At 38.9% G+C, this 17,374-nt stretch overlaps 1 protein-coding gene across 5 annotated transcripts in view; it reads left to right on the top strand.

Moving 5' to 3' along the window:
- Positions 1 to 17,374, top strand: part of COL14A1 (collagen type XIV alpha 1 chain) — a 116,008-nt gene that overhangs the window by 1,098 nt on the left and 97,536 nt on the right. For 4 of the 5 annotated variants that reach the window (XM_063419056.1, XM_063418818.1, XM_063418971.1 and 1 more), the window contains exons 2-5: positions 2,460 to 2,581; positions 8,167 to 8,283; positions 9,396 to 9,539; positions 12,581 to 12,667. In XM_063419056.1, the coding sequence (XP_063275126.1) occupies positions 2,494 to 2,581; positions 8,167 to 8,283; positions 9,396 to 9,539; positions 12,581 to 12,667 (436 nt within the window). In that variant the 5' untranslated portion in view covers positions 2,460 to 2,493. Of the gene's footprint in view, positions 1 to 188; positions 320 to 2,459; positions 2,582 to 8,166; positions 8,284 to 9,395; positions 9,540 to 12,580; positions 12,668 to 17,374 lie in introns of those variants that run through there. The other variant, XM_063418905.1, reaches the window with a different exon arrangement.

Raw genomic sequence — 17,374 nt, 5'->3', positions numbered from 1 at the left:
ACACCGAGAGTGGGGAAAATCCCCGTCCCGGGGACTGCGCCAGGGCTGCGCGGGGGCGGCTCAGCCTCCTCCCCTGGCTGGGTGCGCCGAGCCGGGGCAGTGCGGAGCACGAAGGTGCCGCGTTTATCCCGCTGGGAGCTCTCGAGGGCGCGTCCTTCCCTCAGAAGGTCCCTGTGGCAGGCCCGTGCCAGGAGTCCTGGAACTAGGAGAGATGCTCCGGGGAGCGGAGCTCGCCTCGTGGCAGGGTTCATGGCTTGCGTGGTGTCTGCTCCTAGCGCTGCTCTGGTAGATAACTCATTTGCCACACACTTACTAAAAGGTAAAATATATAAAAAGCAGAAGGAATGGGATAGTCGGTTTTAGTCCCAGACGATGTCAGCCACAAGGTGGCTGCAGGCGGGGGTTTCCTTTCCTAGTTAAGTGAACCCTGACGTGCAGATCATTGCAGAGGTGAACCTGTGTGTAGTTGATCCAGGACCAGCTGTGTCTGTTCCAATAAATATCATTCCTTTGGCTTTTCTCTAAAAGCAGCAGTAGAGAATGTTTCTAACACAGGGCTACCTGTCAGTCATTGTTTATAGCTCTTGCTTTGGAAGTGGGTTTATATCAAATGTAGCAGATGGGGAATTCAGCCACCACTCTGAGTGAATATTTTAATGTCTGGGTTATTGTGGGAGGCAATCCACACATCATCAGTGGTAACTGCCTGGAAGAATGAGTTGTTTGGTGTTGTTTAAAGAGTCTGTATTTACTTGATCCGGGTTGTATTCCTGAGTGAGGGGAGAACCATCAGTACCCAGCATGAGATACACAAGAGGTGGATTTCAGCCTTTTCTGAGATACTCTCAGTTCTTCCTATTGCCTGTCACTAGCCAGCTGTCTGCTGACTGTGGTCCTTGGGTGTTCAACGCTTTGGTTCATGTAGGAGGAAACCTGGGAACTTTCATGGGTTTCTGAATTCTGTCTGGAGGATGGGTCTAAGAACTCTGCACAGCAATTTATAAGTTCCTGGTGCACATCTTTGATTTGGGATCTAGGTTATTTTCCTCTGTCTTGGGATACTTGTACTATAAGAGATGGATTCAAAATATATGTTGAAGTAATGTGAAAATTGTTGATAATTTGGTTAAAACTTTGGTAACCTCCTGTGGAGATGGAATTTACAATAGTTAATCCCCCTATATATTTCTAGGAGTTGTATCAAGCATTCATGACTGGGATTTGTGACAGTAGACCCACTGAGTCCTGGGACAAGTATAGCAGGTTGCAAATTCTCAGAGAGAGAAGGGGGTGTAGGTCTTATCCTCTTAGGTTTAATAATGATTGAGGTACTTCCATCTGCTTTTTATTTTAAATAGTGGATGAACCACTTGTTATGTGCCTTCAAGACAAGGAAAACACGGAAGGCAAATACAGTAATAGTATATCAGGAATAGTCGAGAAAATGACAGAGGAGGTAAATGGAAGAAACTTGCAAAACAGAAGTACATAAACCAAAATTTACCCAAGTAAGCCTTCAAATGCTCTTTGCTGACAGCAAGAGCTACTATTAATTATCTTAATTTGTTTCTCCTGTAGAATTTTAACAGGCGAGGACAGCAAAAAATCTACTTCTTGGCCAAGAAAATAGACTAAGACTCATACAGTAAAGTTGAGTGAAAGAGAAATCTTTTTAAGTATGGTGCTAGGCACATGTTGATGTGTCTTGAGATTGGTACTGTTTTTAAGCTAACTTCTGTGGTCAGGTAAATAACCCATTCTGAAACTTGCTCTTTGGCACTAGAATTGCTTCCTGTAACCCAGCTAGTTCACCCAGGAACTATTGTTCATATAGTGTTCACTACCTTTAGTGTTCATATACTACTGCATTCTAAAGTGTTGATTTCTCCTAACCGGTTAAGTTAGTGTAAATGGTTTTGACTATGTACCTATTTACCTACTGTAGGTGCAGATAGTACAACAGAGATCACAGGCTAAGCTGAATAAAGTAGAAAAAAGAACATGGACAATGGGAAGAGGATATGAGTTCCTTCAGAACAATGTTCTGCCTTTTTAGAAAAGCTTCAGAGTTCTTTGCCACAGATATCTTGATAAGGTTCTTAAAAAACTGGACTGTATAGAAATACATGTTGTATTTAGTTATCTACAGCTTACTCTATTTCCAATACTTGTGTATGATTAGCAAAGAATATACAATTTCTTTTTGTTGGGCCAAGTTTTCAAAATTGTTGAGTAGCCCAAGTAGGGTTGCTTGTCCCTTTCAGGTAAAATATGCTTTGGTCATTAAACTGCTGCCAGAAAAATTTGTTTCCGCTGATGTCTGTGGTAAATTCCTTGTTGTTTGTTTGATTGGGATTTTGTTTGTTTGTTTTAATCAATTCCAGATTTTCCGCACGATTTTCATTAAAGTGGATGCCTTCTCTGTGCCTAGTAAGTCATTTTGTTCCATGTGTTTTCAGACCTGCTGATACTGTGTGTATTGAGGGGAAGAAGATGCTTTGTCGATACAAGATACAGACCTGTTTTCTCTTGGCTTTTATAGCTGTCACAACTTTTTTCATCAGTGATGTCCAGGGCCAAGGTAAGTCATAAATAAGAAGATGGAGCTTTTCACTCTGATGTGCAGAAATAGACCTTTTATTCCAAATGCAAGTGTTACTTCCTCTTTAGTGGGACATGAATCCAATAATACTGAAATGAAGCAGGAATTTTGCTGCTGAGCTCAGGGAGCGGGTGGGAGTAGAATTACATCTTCATGTGTGCTCTTTGAACCCAGTATCTCAAATAGCATAAATATTTGTGAAATTCATGTGTCTCAAAATGAGTTATACACAAGTTTTTACTCCCATTTACATGAAAGTGCTTATCAGAAATTGCTCTTATTGTCCTCTATGTAACCAAGTAAGTTTGAAGGATCAGCTATGATGTGAAGCTTGTATGGAATATGTATTTTTTTCTCTTTTGGAACAGTAGCTGTTGTAGTGCTTATATCATTCCATATTGCACAGATCTGTTAAATGTCACAGACTACTTCTGCAGCTTTTAAAATGAAAATCTCCTTCATGAGTAGTAAGGTTACTGCTGGGATTGTTAGGTTTGTATACTTGCTGGATTGTGCTGACAGTGTCTTGACTGCAGGGGAAAATTTATCCTGTTGCTTGGGGAAGCAAGGAGGAAGAATACCAATGAGTTTTTATGATTTCTAAAGAATGGCATTTCTCTCAACTTTAGATTTATGTAATCCCTTTGATATGAGATTGCATGGGCATAACTGGGAGCAGAATTGGATCCTGGGGTCTGTTAAAGTGTTTTGTATAATGTATTATTCATGACCACCTTTGGAGACTACTGGAACCGTGGGGCTTTCAAAACCCTGATAATGCAAGTAGCAGCGTTGTCCAGTCTGCGTGGCACTCCAGTGCTGGGGAAGCAGATCATCCTGGATGTTTGGAAATCTGTGAGCACTTTACAAGCCTCTCCCAGAACTTAGGGACACATGTAAGCTGTAATACTGGATGTCGGCGATGTGAGGTGAATCAAGAAATGTATGTTCCCAATGTTCAGTGTATCATTCTGGTCAGAAATTAGGTCCAGAATGTTTGTGACTCAATAAGCCAATAAAGCGAAGCATATGGTTAGTCTTTTCTCTGTATTTCAGTCTTAATACATATGGTTAAGATTTGCAAAACAGGACTGGGGATTGAGATCCATCTTCAGAAAGTTTTGTGAAATTCCTTGATCTTGGAAAGCTATATTCTTCTCAGATTTTTTTAAACTTTGATTCAATCAGTTATAGTTGGAGAGTTTTCTCCCTTTAATACTAGCACAATGAAATGAAGGTCAAAGAGGGGTTTTTTTTCCACAGTAATCACACCAGCAGCAGCTAGAGTTGGTGTACTTGATGAATAAAGAACAATACTTCCCTTGTTTTTAAACTCTTTCAGCAAGCATCAGCTATGGAATGCTGTCAGCAGTGTGATATTAAGCTAAGAGGACCATTGCCTTAGCCCAAAATGACTGTTGTTCTCTTGAATTAGGTGATATGAAGTCTCTATTCCATGATCACAGGAAAAAAAATCTCTTGGTTCACTAAAAGTAATAAGATGTTTCTCAAATTCTTTCTTTTCTCAAGGTTGCCACCTCTTGAAGTAAGCACTTCATGCAGCTGGCTAACCATTTACAATTTAATACAGTTTGTTTGTCTGTTCTAATCAAATGTACGCTCTGCCAAGGTGTAGGAAGAGCTGGCATTAGTTCCAGCTTGTGTTTCCTTCCTTTGGCAAAGATGCTCAGGTAAAGGTGTGTAATGTGACTTCTTGGAAAGGAGGATGTGTTTGGAAGATTGAAGCCAACATGCCTGAAGCTACAAATTATCCCTTCACAGGAGCTATGTGGTTCTATCTCATTTTTGCCCTATTGCCTTATAAATCATGTAGTGCTGTTCAGTTTTTATTCAACAGCAATTATTTTTCCAGGACTATTTCTTCCCCATTCAATATAATGTATAAATAACAGTATTTGTCTACTTGTGTTCTTTTATAGTACATAAAAATAGTGCTGGGCAAGAAACACTTGAGAATTCTTCGTTTATTCATAAAGTAACTTGCTTTGAGAGTCTTTCTGTATTTAAAGATGGAAACCTTTTATTGTGTAGCAGTAATTTTCATGTGTTACTACTGTAATTGCTAAGTAATTGTGGTGCATATTAACTTGTTCACATCTTATGACAACAATAAATTGAAAGCCACAATATTTAGTTAGTATCCAAACTTGGACAATTGGATGTCTTCGAGAATTGTCCATAAGCAATTTGTTGTATTTTTCCTTTCCAGTAAGGATTGAAAACATTCTTTCCCTAGTTGTCCATGAGAGTTATGTGTTTGGAGTGCTAATTTACCTGGTGGCATAAACCAAGGCCTTGAACTTGTCAGTTTGCTTTTGGGTGACTGCTCTAATGTTGCTGACAGCCATTCTCTTTTGCATTCCTGTAAAACCACTTAACGAGATCTAGCTACTGATTTTTTATCAGTTAACTGACTCAGCTTGGATTAATTTTTTTCCCCTTCTGCAAGAAGTGAGATTTTGTTCCACAGACAATAAAGGTCCAAAGAAATAAAGATATCCTCTTCAGGTTGGTGAATGCGTAGTAATTCCCATCAATATTTTGTTGTCTGTTCGAGTTCTAGATTTTTAACTTCCTTAGCTATGTGTACTTTTCTATGCCAGAACATTAGTCTTTGCACAACTAAGACACAGTTGATTATCTACCTAGTGAATAATTATTTTCTTTCTTATAGTTTATTGCTGTGTGGGAATATCCCTTCTGCTGCCCTGCTGTCTTTAATACAAAAAGTACCTAGTGAAAATTGACCAGTTTTGTAAAGACTATTCTGGCACAACTTTTCTAGTCTTTCACATTGTAACTCTGTAGTATACAAAAAACTTCTGGTGATTGTGTCCTTCTTTGCTTGTAAGGTCTGTGATTGTTTTTTAGGGGCTCAAATATTTACCTGTTTTGGTGATGGCTAATAGCAGTTAGGCCAGAACTATGCTTCTTTGTTAGAAGGTGCTTTCAGAAACTGTCAAGTTGAAAGTAGGATGGAAAGAAATGATGGGAAAGCAAGAAGATGGCAGAGAAAGTGACCTCTGAAATTCTAAGACATGATTTGGGGGTTTTTTTGGTCAATCCTTCATGTTACTTTGCTGTGCTCTGCTCTGCTTCTTAATCCCCATACAAATTTACCACTTAATCCCAGTAAAATTTGCAGCATTTTCACACTTACATACAGCCATTATTTAAAAGTTTATTTTCTATTCTTACAAAAGGAATTGTATTTTTGCAAACCTCTAGTTATGATTTGTCACACTTGTTCATTCAGCCCAAATTTATTGTGATTTATGTATAGCTCAAAGACACAATGAATCTGAGAATGAATTAAGCTGTAATCCATAATTACAGTCTGCTTGGCTTTAAAAACTTTTTGCCATAGTCTCTGTCATGTTTTAACAATTATAGCATGCTGAGTGTTCTTGCAGAAACCTGCCTAGCAAAACATTCTGCAGTACGAGGGCCAAATTTTCAAAGAACTGATGGTGTATTGGCAGTGATTCCTGCACACGATCTTGCTCATAGCCTTTCTTTCTAAACTTCAGGGAGGTGACAGGCAGGATGAAGATGAGGTCTGACAAGATTGTGCCCAGCAACTAAGGAAATGCATGGGTTGGGTGTGAGCCCAGTGCTGTGAATCAGAACAGCTTTGAGTGTGTGGAGTTCATGTGCTGCCTGCTGTTTCTGTCCCCTTGCCTCTCTTCTTGAGCTCATTCTCTGAGGTCTTTGAGAATGCATAGGTGTTGCTAAGCTGTTCTTGGTACTTATGTACTCTCTTTTCTGTTTTCTGATGTTAAGTCCCTCAAGGAAGAGAACTACAGAACCTGCCTTGGTCTGACAGAAATTAGAGGCTGGATGCAAGGGAATAATTTATCTCTTGTATTAGACCTCCAGATTCTTACTTCTGAGATCCAAAATGCATTTAATAGCAGATGACATGAAAAAACATGCACCCCTGAATCTCAAAAAACTACAGCCTGCCTTTTTCCTTCTTTCTTCCCGCAAGCTGCTGGAAAAAGTAGCACGTAGGAAAAAGTTACTGGTTCAGGACAGGTCTTTGGCTGCTGCTGGTGCCAGAGCTGCACAGGCTCTTGCAGGTCAAATGGAGAGGCCAGAGATTGTTAGCCAGCTGTTGACTCAGATGCTCCATGTGCTGTAATCCTTAAATCTCAGAAATATCATGAGACAGTTGGTTTATTATATCTGAAGGACCAACAAACTGTGGGCATGAGCCTAGTCAATTAAGAGTAATCTCAGCTCTGGGGAAACGAAATTGCCACTTGCCTGCTCCAGATTAATTTCCCTGATTTCTTAGATTTACTAACAGAAACCTTAAGGATGTAGCGGCAAAGGCATCAAGGGTTTGGAAAATGAAGGATCCTGTTCAGGGGGGCTGTGGAGACAGTGGGAAGAGGAGGAGTAAGGTTGGAGGTGTCAGAGGTTTTCTCACCCTTCTGTCATTTAAGCCTCTGGGTAGCTTCCCTGGCTGCTTTCCCTGTAGATCAGTTTATTCTCTGTGAGCCAAATTCTGATCAAATATATGAAGATTTCCCCTGTTGACAGCCTTGGATACCCCAGGCTGCACTGCCAGCTGCTCTGCTGCAATTCTTCAGTGGAGAAGGGATGTGCCTCCTCAAAGCAGAGTGGGAAGGTTTTGTAGACTGTGGTCCAGCATCAGTGGAGTTTGACTGAGCAGTGGGATGCAAAACTGTGAAAAACTAGTTTATGTGCAGAGACACAAAGTTGCTGATATGATGGTAACAACAAGGGGCAGTTTTCCCATTTCTTCTTGTGTGGGTTGCCTCACTGATATATCGTCTCTTTTTCAATCATTTCATGTTTTCAATCATTTCATGCTTTTCAATCATTTCATTTCACCTGCTGCTTCAGTTTGAAACCTAGGTGAAGGCACAATACAAATAGAAGCCAAATTTTACTTACCATCTAGATTGCCTCGACTTGCTTGTGCATGCCTGCCAGTCTTGATGAGACTGAAGCAGTGTAAGCAGCTGCAAAGCTTTTTGCTGCTTAAGCCAGGTTTGCAAATTGGGCAGCTGATGTTCCCTTTGCCTTGTGCATGCTTATCTTTTCTCTTGGTTATTCTCTCCTCACAAGGATTTGAAAATTTGGCCCTGGGTGACATTAAATGTGGGGAAATGCCCACAGTAATGAGAGGTAAAGGAGTGTAGGTCATGCATATTGCCAGTGTAAGCAAGAGAGCAATTTTAATTCCCATATATTAACAAAGAGCATTTTTATTACCAGCTTTGCCTGCTAAACTAGTGTCTTAACATCTAACATTGTTTGTCTTTCTGTTCTCTGCTGTTAGGTTGTTTAGTTTGTTTTGTAAAGAGATAAATACAAGGTCTGTCTGAGGGAAGTAGTGCACTTGGGGATGTCATTTTACAAACTAATAAACTGATGTATGTGACATTTTAAATAACTTGCATCCTTTGCTATTAAATTTTTTGTCTTCCTATATGTGTTTGTTTTTGTTTGTTTAAAATTGGTTAGTCTTTATTTGAATTTAAATTGTTGTTTTCTTTCCAAACTTGCAGTGTCCCCACCAACAAGACTAAGATATAATGTAGTGAGTCCTGACAGTGTACAGATCTCTTGGAAAGCCCCCAAGGGGCAATTCACTGGATATAAACTTCTTGTCACTCCAAGTTCAGGTAAAAGTCTGTATATTCTCTTTTAAGATGAAAGAACTGTCTTCCTAAGGCATAAAAGCTTTTTTTAGTGTCATCCTCTGCAATGAAGAAATTGTGAGCAAGCTTTGGATGATGAAGTACTGGCTGATCAACAGGAGGGAAATTCATTTCACTAGAGGGTGGTCAGGCACAGAAAATGGGAATGAAATGCTTAAGGTAGCTGCAGTGGGTCAATGCTAGTTATGTGTAGTTTTTGGGAATTGTCATTGATCATCTGTCTTTACCTTTCTTCCAGTGGGGTGTAAGGAAGTCTAGGACATGTTCAAAGGAAAGCATTGGAATCCTAATTCAGTCAGCCTTTAAGGTGTATCTCATTGTCCCTTATCCCTTAGTGAGCTCTCCGGAAAAGATCAGAAAGAATTGACAAAAACAAGCAATCTTTTAAAGTTTTTTGAATGAAAACTTGAAAAAGTAGACAAGAAAGTGTCTGTATAGAGCCAGAAAGGTCCTACTTCTGTACATTTTAAATTAAATTTAGGTACAGAAACACTTTTAACAGACAGCTAAAATACATCTTGGGACATATTTGCATGCAATCTTTATATGTAAATGGACATAGAAATGTATAATGTGTGTATTTATACAAGAGAATTTCCTTGCCCAAAGAAAGTTGGCAAAGAGAGTGTTCAGAGGTGATGTGGGTGTGGTAGGGTCAGAATTGGCAGCCAATCACAGAGTGAAAGCCTGTCAGTATGATGGTACAAAACTTGACAGATTTTTGTAAAATGTGGTGTTTTTTGTGTTTTTTTGCTGTTGTTGTTGTTTTGTTTTTGTTTTTATTTTTTTTTTTTAATGATTTTGCTGGGCACCATGGCTGTTTCGTAAGGCCCAGATACAAATGCTGGTATTAAGAGTGCTTCTGTTTGAGAAAACTGGTTAGACTGCCAATCTTGTTGCTTTTCTGGGATGTTCTCTGGCCTGGCTGTATGAGTAGCCCCAAAAGTGGAAAAAGTGTGAATGCTTAGGTCATGGTAGAGCTTGAAGTATTTTTAAGTCATTACGTTCACTGTGCTGTAAGAAAAGCAAACAAAGTTATCTATTTGTTGGATTTTTTTTTGTCTTTTCTCCTATAGGTGGAAAAACAAATCAATTAATTCTTCAGAATACTGCAACTAAAGCAATTATTCAAGGTCTCATTCCAGATCAAAATTATGCCCTTCAGATCATTGCATTCAGTGAAGACAAGGAGAGTAAGCCAGCACAAGGCCAGTTCAGAAGTACGTGTCTCTTTATGGCTGAAATACAGAATGTATCAGATATTTAATGTAACTTTTGAAATGGTAACGAGTCTTACACAAAAGGATGGAAAACCAGTTTTTTTCTGTAGTGGAAGGAAACTCAAAGCTATGTATTTTAGCTGGTGTAAGTACAGGTGGAGGCCTAAATTGATTGCATGGTATATTCTTGCATTGGTAACCCTTTGTTTCCATTGGATTGGCGTACTTTTCTTCCTCATTTCATTAGGAAATTAGCTAGTATTTCATGGAAAGAATCTTCAGTGAGTAGAAGAAAGTGCTATATTATGATATATTAAAAAATTCCTTTTTATTAAAACAATGTTATAGCTGTGCTAACTGGCAGCTAGTGATATGACTCAGTGGTATGAAGGCTTAATGGTCTTAATGGTTTTCAGCAGTGAAATATGTTTACAAATTTAATTTTTTATATGATCAAGACATGCTCTTAATATCTATATCATAGTGGTATATATACATCTTATCTGATTTATCTTGATCTACACATTAAACATGTTAAATGTGATTAGTGGAGAATTGGTTGATAATGTGGCAGTGCAAGAGTACAAGTGAAAGCCTAAAGAATTCTCTGACACTAAATTTTTCTCACTGTCTTTGCTAAACTAATTTAAAACCAGAGCAAGATAAAATATGCTGAGTACTTGATGTGGTGTTTATCTAAGTCCTTTTACCTTTTCATCACTACAACTGTATATTTACTACCTTAAGTTAGTTAGGACTGGTTAGGAAACCCACAAAACCACAGATTACTTCAGCATCAAAGAGAAGCCCACAGAAGGCTACAGCAAATTCTATAATATTAGGTGTAGCTGTTTTTGAAATGGCATTTAGGAAAAGTAGAGCTGGCAACTCCACTTAAGGCTAGAGTTTCATTTAAAAACATGATGCCTTTCATGAGTAGAACCAGATACAGCATATATACAAATCCTTTTTTTTGCTCTCCTTTTTTTCCTCTCAAGAATTAGTGGCCATATGTCAGAGAATAGGGACTATTCTCTGTTCTCTGACATGTGGCCACTAATTCTTGAGATGATAAAAGGTCAAATATATAAACAGCTTTGAGACTAGCATCTGGTTTAATGCATTGGAAATATGGTTTTAATGCTGTGGAGTTGTAACTGATGTACTAAGAATTCTCAAGCTTACAATAAAATTTTACTGTCAAAAGAGTATTTCTCTTTATATAGCGAGGTATACATTCTTACTCTAATACATAGTGTTTAATGAACTAAGGTCAATGGGGATTTTTTTTCCTTTGAAAATGCAGATGTAAAAACACGTGCTAGATAAAATCTTTGTCTGTAAATATTTGAGTAAAACTGCTGTCTTGGCTCTTCCTATGTGGTTAGGATTTTGGCGGTTCTCAAATCCAGAAATCTGTCAGGATGTGACCGACTTGTCTCCTTTGAACATTTTTAGGATTTCTGAACCATTTTTTCAGGAGACTTGCCCCTCAACAGCACTAGCATTAGAGGAGGACAGCTAATTGGCCTTGCTCTTGGCCTTTTTTCAAAAGAATGCTCGTAGAAGGATTTTTTGCCAATATTATTCTGGTATTTAACTTCTTGTTTTAGTCAGAGTCTTGTTCAGTTAAGGATTAAACCCAGACTTCTGACGAAGACCTGGTGTCATTGTGGCATTATCTGTAACCCAGCTAATAACCAAGATCTGCCTTGGTAAAAACTGGCTCTTCAGCAAGCTTGTGGGCTTGAATTTGCTCCCAAATCAGCTTCACAATTGTTTGCTAAAGGCATAGGTGATACACAGTCATAATGGCTGTCTTAGTAAGGATTCAAAATTTCGGGTTTTTTGTTCTCATCTCTGTACCCGGAGCATGAGCACTGTTGGTTCTGTGGAGGGTTGTCATACTGAGAAAATCAAATTCAGATGTTTGACAATGGCTCGTTGTCTTCCTTAAAACTTAGTCATGTGATTATATTTTGGATTGGAACTTGGAACACTCCTGGTTGATTCAGATATTTAAAATACTGTTGGGTAAATTAGTGAAATCTATTTGACTCTGATTCCACTAATGTATGACAGAATATTTGCACTGTCTCTCTTACATAGTCAAGAGACAGATAACCTCCTTTCATGCCCTCACAGTGATTTTTTTGAATGATGAAGCACAGAGAAACTTCAGTCCTGGCTGAGGATGAGTGCCTGCTTGGATGAATGTCAGTCAAACCAATTTTACATTAAGTGTAATTGGAGTAGAATTTTATTTTCTGTGGAAGATATTGTCAGCTTCATTTGTTTTAAACTTTTCCTGGCTGTTGCAGACAGCTAGAGTGTGGATAACAATTAGTATTCCAAGAAAATTCTGGAAGGGCTTTTTCTTCCCAATACGTGACTTTAGCAATGACTTTGTCAGAACCTTTCAGACTATTAGAGTAATACTGGCTACTAATGTAATATTAGGAATTGCTAACCAAATTGTGTTCTGTTTGGGTGTTGTGAGAGATTTGGGACATAGTGAGGGAGATATCCCACCCACTTCTGGAAAAGGAAACTGTCAAAGTCTCAGCTCTGGAGCAGCCTTGTGCTCCTGGGAGTATTTGGTGGCCTGAATACAGATTTGGGCACGGGATCTAAGCTGATTCTGTAAAGAGGACAGTGTAACAGCTGGCCTGTGTGCTTTTGCATTGACTGACTTGGAGTGGAACTTTGCAATGCTGGACTTTCCCCAGCTAGCTTTGCCAATTTTCTGGACTATATTTCCAGTGTGGGATCTTGTCTGCAAGGGCTTAGGTGCTGATGTCACTATTTGGACTCTCCTGTGTGAAGAGTGTCAGTTTTGAGAGCTTCAATGATGATAGAACGGTGAAAGATCTGTAAAAACAGTAAATGCAAAGAGAGGGAGGAAAAACAGAGAAACAGTAACTCATTACCTAAGCATATCTTCAGATGCCCTGTGCAACTACTTTATTGGGAAAAAGATGATGACATGCTTCTAACTGCATTGTTTTTGGATTAATTAATTTTTCCCCCTTACTTTACAGTTAAAGACATAGAGAGAAGAAAAGACACAAATAAATCCAAGGTGAAGGATCCAGAAAAAACAAATGCGAGTAAACCAGCTCCAGAAGGTCAGATCATAACACATATGACTTATGTGATATTTTAAAAATAATTAACTTCTTTATTTAACTTGGCCATTGTAGAGATTTCTGTAAGTCAGTACTTTAAATCTGATTTCCAGGGTTAAATTAAATAGAGGGGGAAACCCAGTATTTTCAGAAATATTGAAGAATCGCTACAGAGGTATTGCTTTTAGTTCTGTATTTTGCATTGCTTTTTTATGAAGTCCTAACTGCCATCATGAAAAAATGAAAATTATTTAAAAATAGTTTTAGATAATATCAAAGTTATTAAAAGCTGCTTGTACTTCCCCACTGGGTGCACTTTGAGTAGTGGAAGAATCATGCAAGTGTGTGTGTATGTAATAACTTCTTATCTTGGCTGTAAGACAGACTGGCAGTATTAATTCCCACCTAAAGTAAGATTAAAACTATTGTATAATTAGCCACATAATAACTTGATAAGTCTGTCCTAGTGTAGGTTGTATATATGAAAACATTTGAAACATTTTGAGGAGGGGAGGAGAAAAGGAGTTAATTTTGTCCTATTGCAAAGGGCCAATCTTCTGGTGAAATGTGATACTGCTTGCCATGAGTAGTTTGTCTAGTATGCATGAAAATCTATTTCAAGCTTAATATACAGCTCTATTTCCTGTTATTGTAAAATTCAAATAGCATCTTCTTTATGAAGTTATCCAAACAGTAATTATTCCCTTCAGTGGTTATTTATGGTATATAGAATAAGAAGAGCTTGGTATGACCTTAAATAGTCTCTCTGTGAATAGACTGGACAGTTTCAAGGATCCCATTTTACCCTTCCATATAAATGTGTCTCCAGTGATGCAAGCATCAAAGACCTCACCCGAAGCGCCTTGAAGCCCATGCAAATTTTTCTTCAGTGGATTTTTATACTTACCACACATTTTTGTGTCATGTTGTATTTATTAACACTCTGCAAGTTTGTTTCCATACAGCATTTCTCAAACCAAAACACCCTTGAATTCCTTTGGGTGCATTGGAAGAATGTCAGCTAGTGTTTGCAACACTGAAGAGACAAGTTGTACCTGCTGCTGCATGACAGGGTAGTGGATAGGTGATCTTTCCTACATCATATCTAGAGGAAGGCTGAGTTGGAAGAAATGACAGAACTGAGAAGGAAAATGTGATTTGCTTTCTTAATGAAGGACAAGTGATAAAAGTTGGAGGAGGGAAAACTGGGCCTATACTTGGAAAATGTTGATTAAATACAGACAGAGGGAAGTGTCTGCCAGACTGCAGGAGAGAATTTATGCTTTTTTCATGGAGTAAGGGCAAAAATACAATTGGCAAGAGAAGCTTGGATCTGTAGTCTCTCCCTTTTTAAGGTTTATGTTTACTTTTGAAGTCTTTAGTCACTTTCCTCATCCCTGCACCACTTTTTACTCATCTGTACTTCTTCAGTTGCATCAGGGCAGTTTGTAACAACAAAATACATCTCTATCCAGCCCTTGTGAAAAGATGTTGCTTTATACTTATGGTAGCAGATTGTACTGTAAAACTGGGGTATGCATTGAAAAATAAGGCAAAACTTACAAACTTCTCAATCAGCAAATCTAGTCATAAAGAAAAAATATTATGCTAATATTTATGAATTCTTGAATTTGTTTAGCCCTATTTCCAACTCAGCTTTATATTATTGTAAAATAACAGAATTTTTTCCTCTAGTCTTACTATTGCATATTTCTCAGCTTTGCACAGTATAATAATTATTCAAAGTGATGGAGATTCCAGCTGAGTGACTTCAGTGGGAGTAGGGTGAGATTCCAAGTGAAAATGTTGGGCAAAAATAACAGCATCAGCAAAAAATGTGTAGCCGGGGTAGAAGTGAATTCGGAATTGATTACTGATCACAGACAGTAATGGTGTCAAAACTTTCCTAGTTTAAGACATAAAGACCATTCCACCTCAAATTGAAATCAGATCAAAGAAATAAGGAAAAGTCTAAAAGAAATGGATTAAAGAAATAAGTGCAAAATTTTATGGCAAAACCATGAATAATAACTTGATCCTCTGCAGATGTTTGACAGGAAATTATTTGAGTACGACCAAATGAATTCAGGCCAGCAGTTAATTGGTTTTATAACCATGGCTAAATTTGATGGATTTAATATCAACCCAGATACAGTCTCTGTCTGTGTTTATATCTTTGGTCAAGTTGGTTAGACCTTGGGAGTTAACAGTACAGAAGAAATTAATGGAATTATGAAATCTTTGAGGTTGGAAAAAACCTGCTAGATCATCAAGTCCAGTCTTTGACCTAGTACTACCCTGTCCACAAAAACATCTCATGAAGTGCCACATCCATTCAGTTGTTGAATGTTTCCATGGATGGTGACTGCACCAATTCCCTGGGCAGCCTGTTCCAATGCTTACCCTCTCTCTCCATGATGAAATTTTTCATAATATCCAATCTGAATCTCCCCTGGTTCAATTTGAGGCCATTTCCTCTTGTCCTGTCCCGTGGTACCTGGCAGAAGAGAACAATCCCACTTGGCTACAGCCTCCTTTCAGGGAGCTGTAGAGAGGAATAGGGTGTTCCCTGAGCCTCCTTTTCTCCAAACTAAACAGCCCCAGCTCCCTCAGCTGTTCCTCATCTGAGCTGTGCTCCCGACCCTTCCCCAGCTCCATTGCCCTTCTCTGGACACACTCCAGCCCCTCAATGTCCTTCTTTTAGTGAGGGGCCCAGAACTGGACACAGGATTTGAGGCATGGTCTCACCAGTGCTGAGTGCAGGGGACAATCCCTGCCCTGGTCCTGTTGGCCACTCTATTGCTGATCCAGGCCAGGATGCCACTGGCCTTCTTGGCCACCAGGGCACACACTGGCTCAGTTTAGTCACTGTCTACGAGCACCTCCAGGTCCTGTTCCAAGGGGAGCTTTCCAGCCACTGTTCCCCAGCCTGTAGGACTGCATTGGGTTTGTTGTGACCCAAGTGCAGGACCCAGGACCTGACCTTGTTTAACCTCACACCTCTGGCCTTGGGCCATCACTCCAGACTCCAGATTCCTCTGCAGAGCCTTCCCACCCTCCAGCAGATCAACACTGACACCCAGCTTGGTGTTGTCTATGAACTTACTGAGGGTGTTATTAATGTGTTCGTATAAACTTTTTAAAATCTTTTTTAACTTGAGTTAAGTAGGATAATATCTTACCTTAGAGCAAGAGTGATCTTTGCCCATAAGACAAACTGAAAACAACCATTGTCCAGACTATTGTTGTCAGTGGTTGTGGTTTCTGCTCTTGTCTTGAGTGAAGGAGGAGAATAATTCCCCAGTTATTAGTGTCAAGTTTTGATGTGAAGAGGTGCCTTCCATGAACATCTGCACCACTTGTTACAGAATGATGCTTACTGGCATTAGTAAACCAGAAAATCCAAAATCATTGTTTTGGGACAAAACTAATAAAGCACATCAATGTACTTGTCAGTGAGTATGAAAAAAGAGTGTGAAGACTCTTTCAATATTACAAGCTCCAATTTGTGCATTATGGTAACTCATGTATCCTGCTGATTTTCCTTAAAGACACTACAGGCAAATAATAATATAAACTTGTTGCTTATAAATGCTTATCTAATATACCTTCTTCAAGGTCACACAATAAACCCCAGAATTTTCTCTTTCAATTTCAACGGGACAAGATTTTACCATAATCCTTCTGCTCCTAGAAACCAGCTCTTTGCTAAGAAATGCAACATGTAAATACCTGTACTCATGATTCTAGGTAGTTCCAGAGCATTCCACTCCAGAGCATTTTCATCTGTGGCTTGGAGGACTGTTTATGTAGCACTGTCCGCTATTTAATTATTAACTGTCTAAGGCTCTGAGCAGTGCTGGGAGTTGTAAATGCCTTTGCCTGAGCTCCCAAATCTACTTTTTTCTTCTGTCTTTAAATTCAGTTGTTACAAGGATGTTGCTCTGTCTTTATGGAACTCTGTCAACAGCTTGTATGGCTTGCTAGTAAAGCAGTTTCAGCAACCTAGATTAAAATTTTCCATCTATTCTGTCCTACTCATTCAAGTAGTTTAAAATGATTTACTACTTTTCTGCTGTTAGTACTGTGCTCTTATCACAAGCAAACCTCCAGTGTATATCCAGTAATGTCATGGTGCCAAATTAATTCAGGCTTAATGTCTGGCACTCAACCATCAAATGTTCACTTTATATTTGATTTCCAGAAACTTTCTGTAATTCTTGTGCATGACTACTTTCAAGTCTTGAATCTCCTTTCTGTATTTTTGAGAACCTGTCATTTTTCAGCTTAGTGATTTATCACTGCTGTGTACATTCATATTAATAATGTCAGAAGCCTTTTCTCTTTCTGTCTGTTGAAAAAAAGCTTACAGATACAGCTTCTTTCAGCACGCACTGATATTTGAGTGCTTGTACCCTGGCTCCTCTCCAACTCCCTCATGTACAAAGCTCTTTTCTGTACAGCGACAGGGGTTAATACATTCTGTGCCTTCTCAGATGTTTTACAGTTTCTCAGAGAGCTTCTATGACTGATTCTCTAATCAAATCCCTTTGGGGAGGGGAGAATCAGTGCTTTGACTATATCCTCTGGCAAATGTATGACTATATCTTTTTCTGCAGAGTATTTCTCTATGTGTCTGAACTGGATTTAGCTACCCATTTCAATATAAAGAACAAAACACTGAGGCCAGTTTTATCTGCATGCCTG

This window comes from Prinia subflava, chromosome 1 (assembly GCF_021018805.1).
Source record: "Prinia subflava isolate CZ2003 ecotype Zambia chromosome 1, Cam_Psub_1.2, whole genome shotgun sequence".
Classification (NCBI taxonomy): domain Eukaryota; kingdom Metazoa; phylum Chordata; class Aves; order Passeriformes; family Cisticolidae; genus Prinia; species Prinia subflava.
Note: the sequence above shows the minus strand (reverse complement) of the source record. Positions and strands in the feature narration are given on the sequence as shown.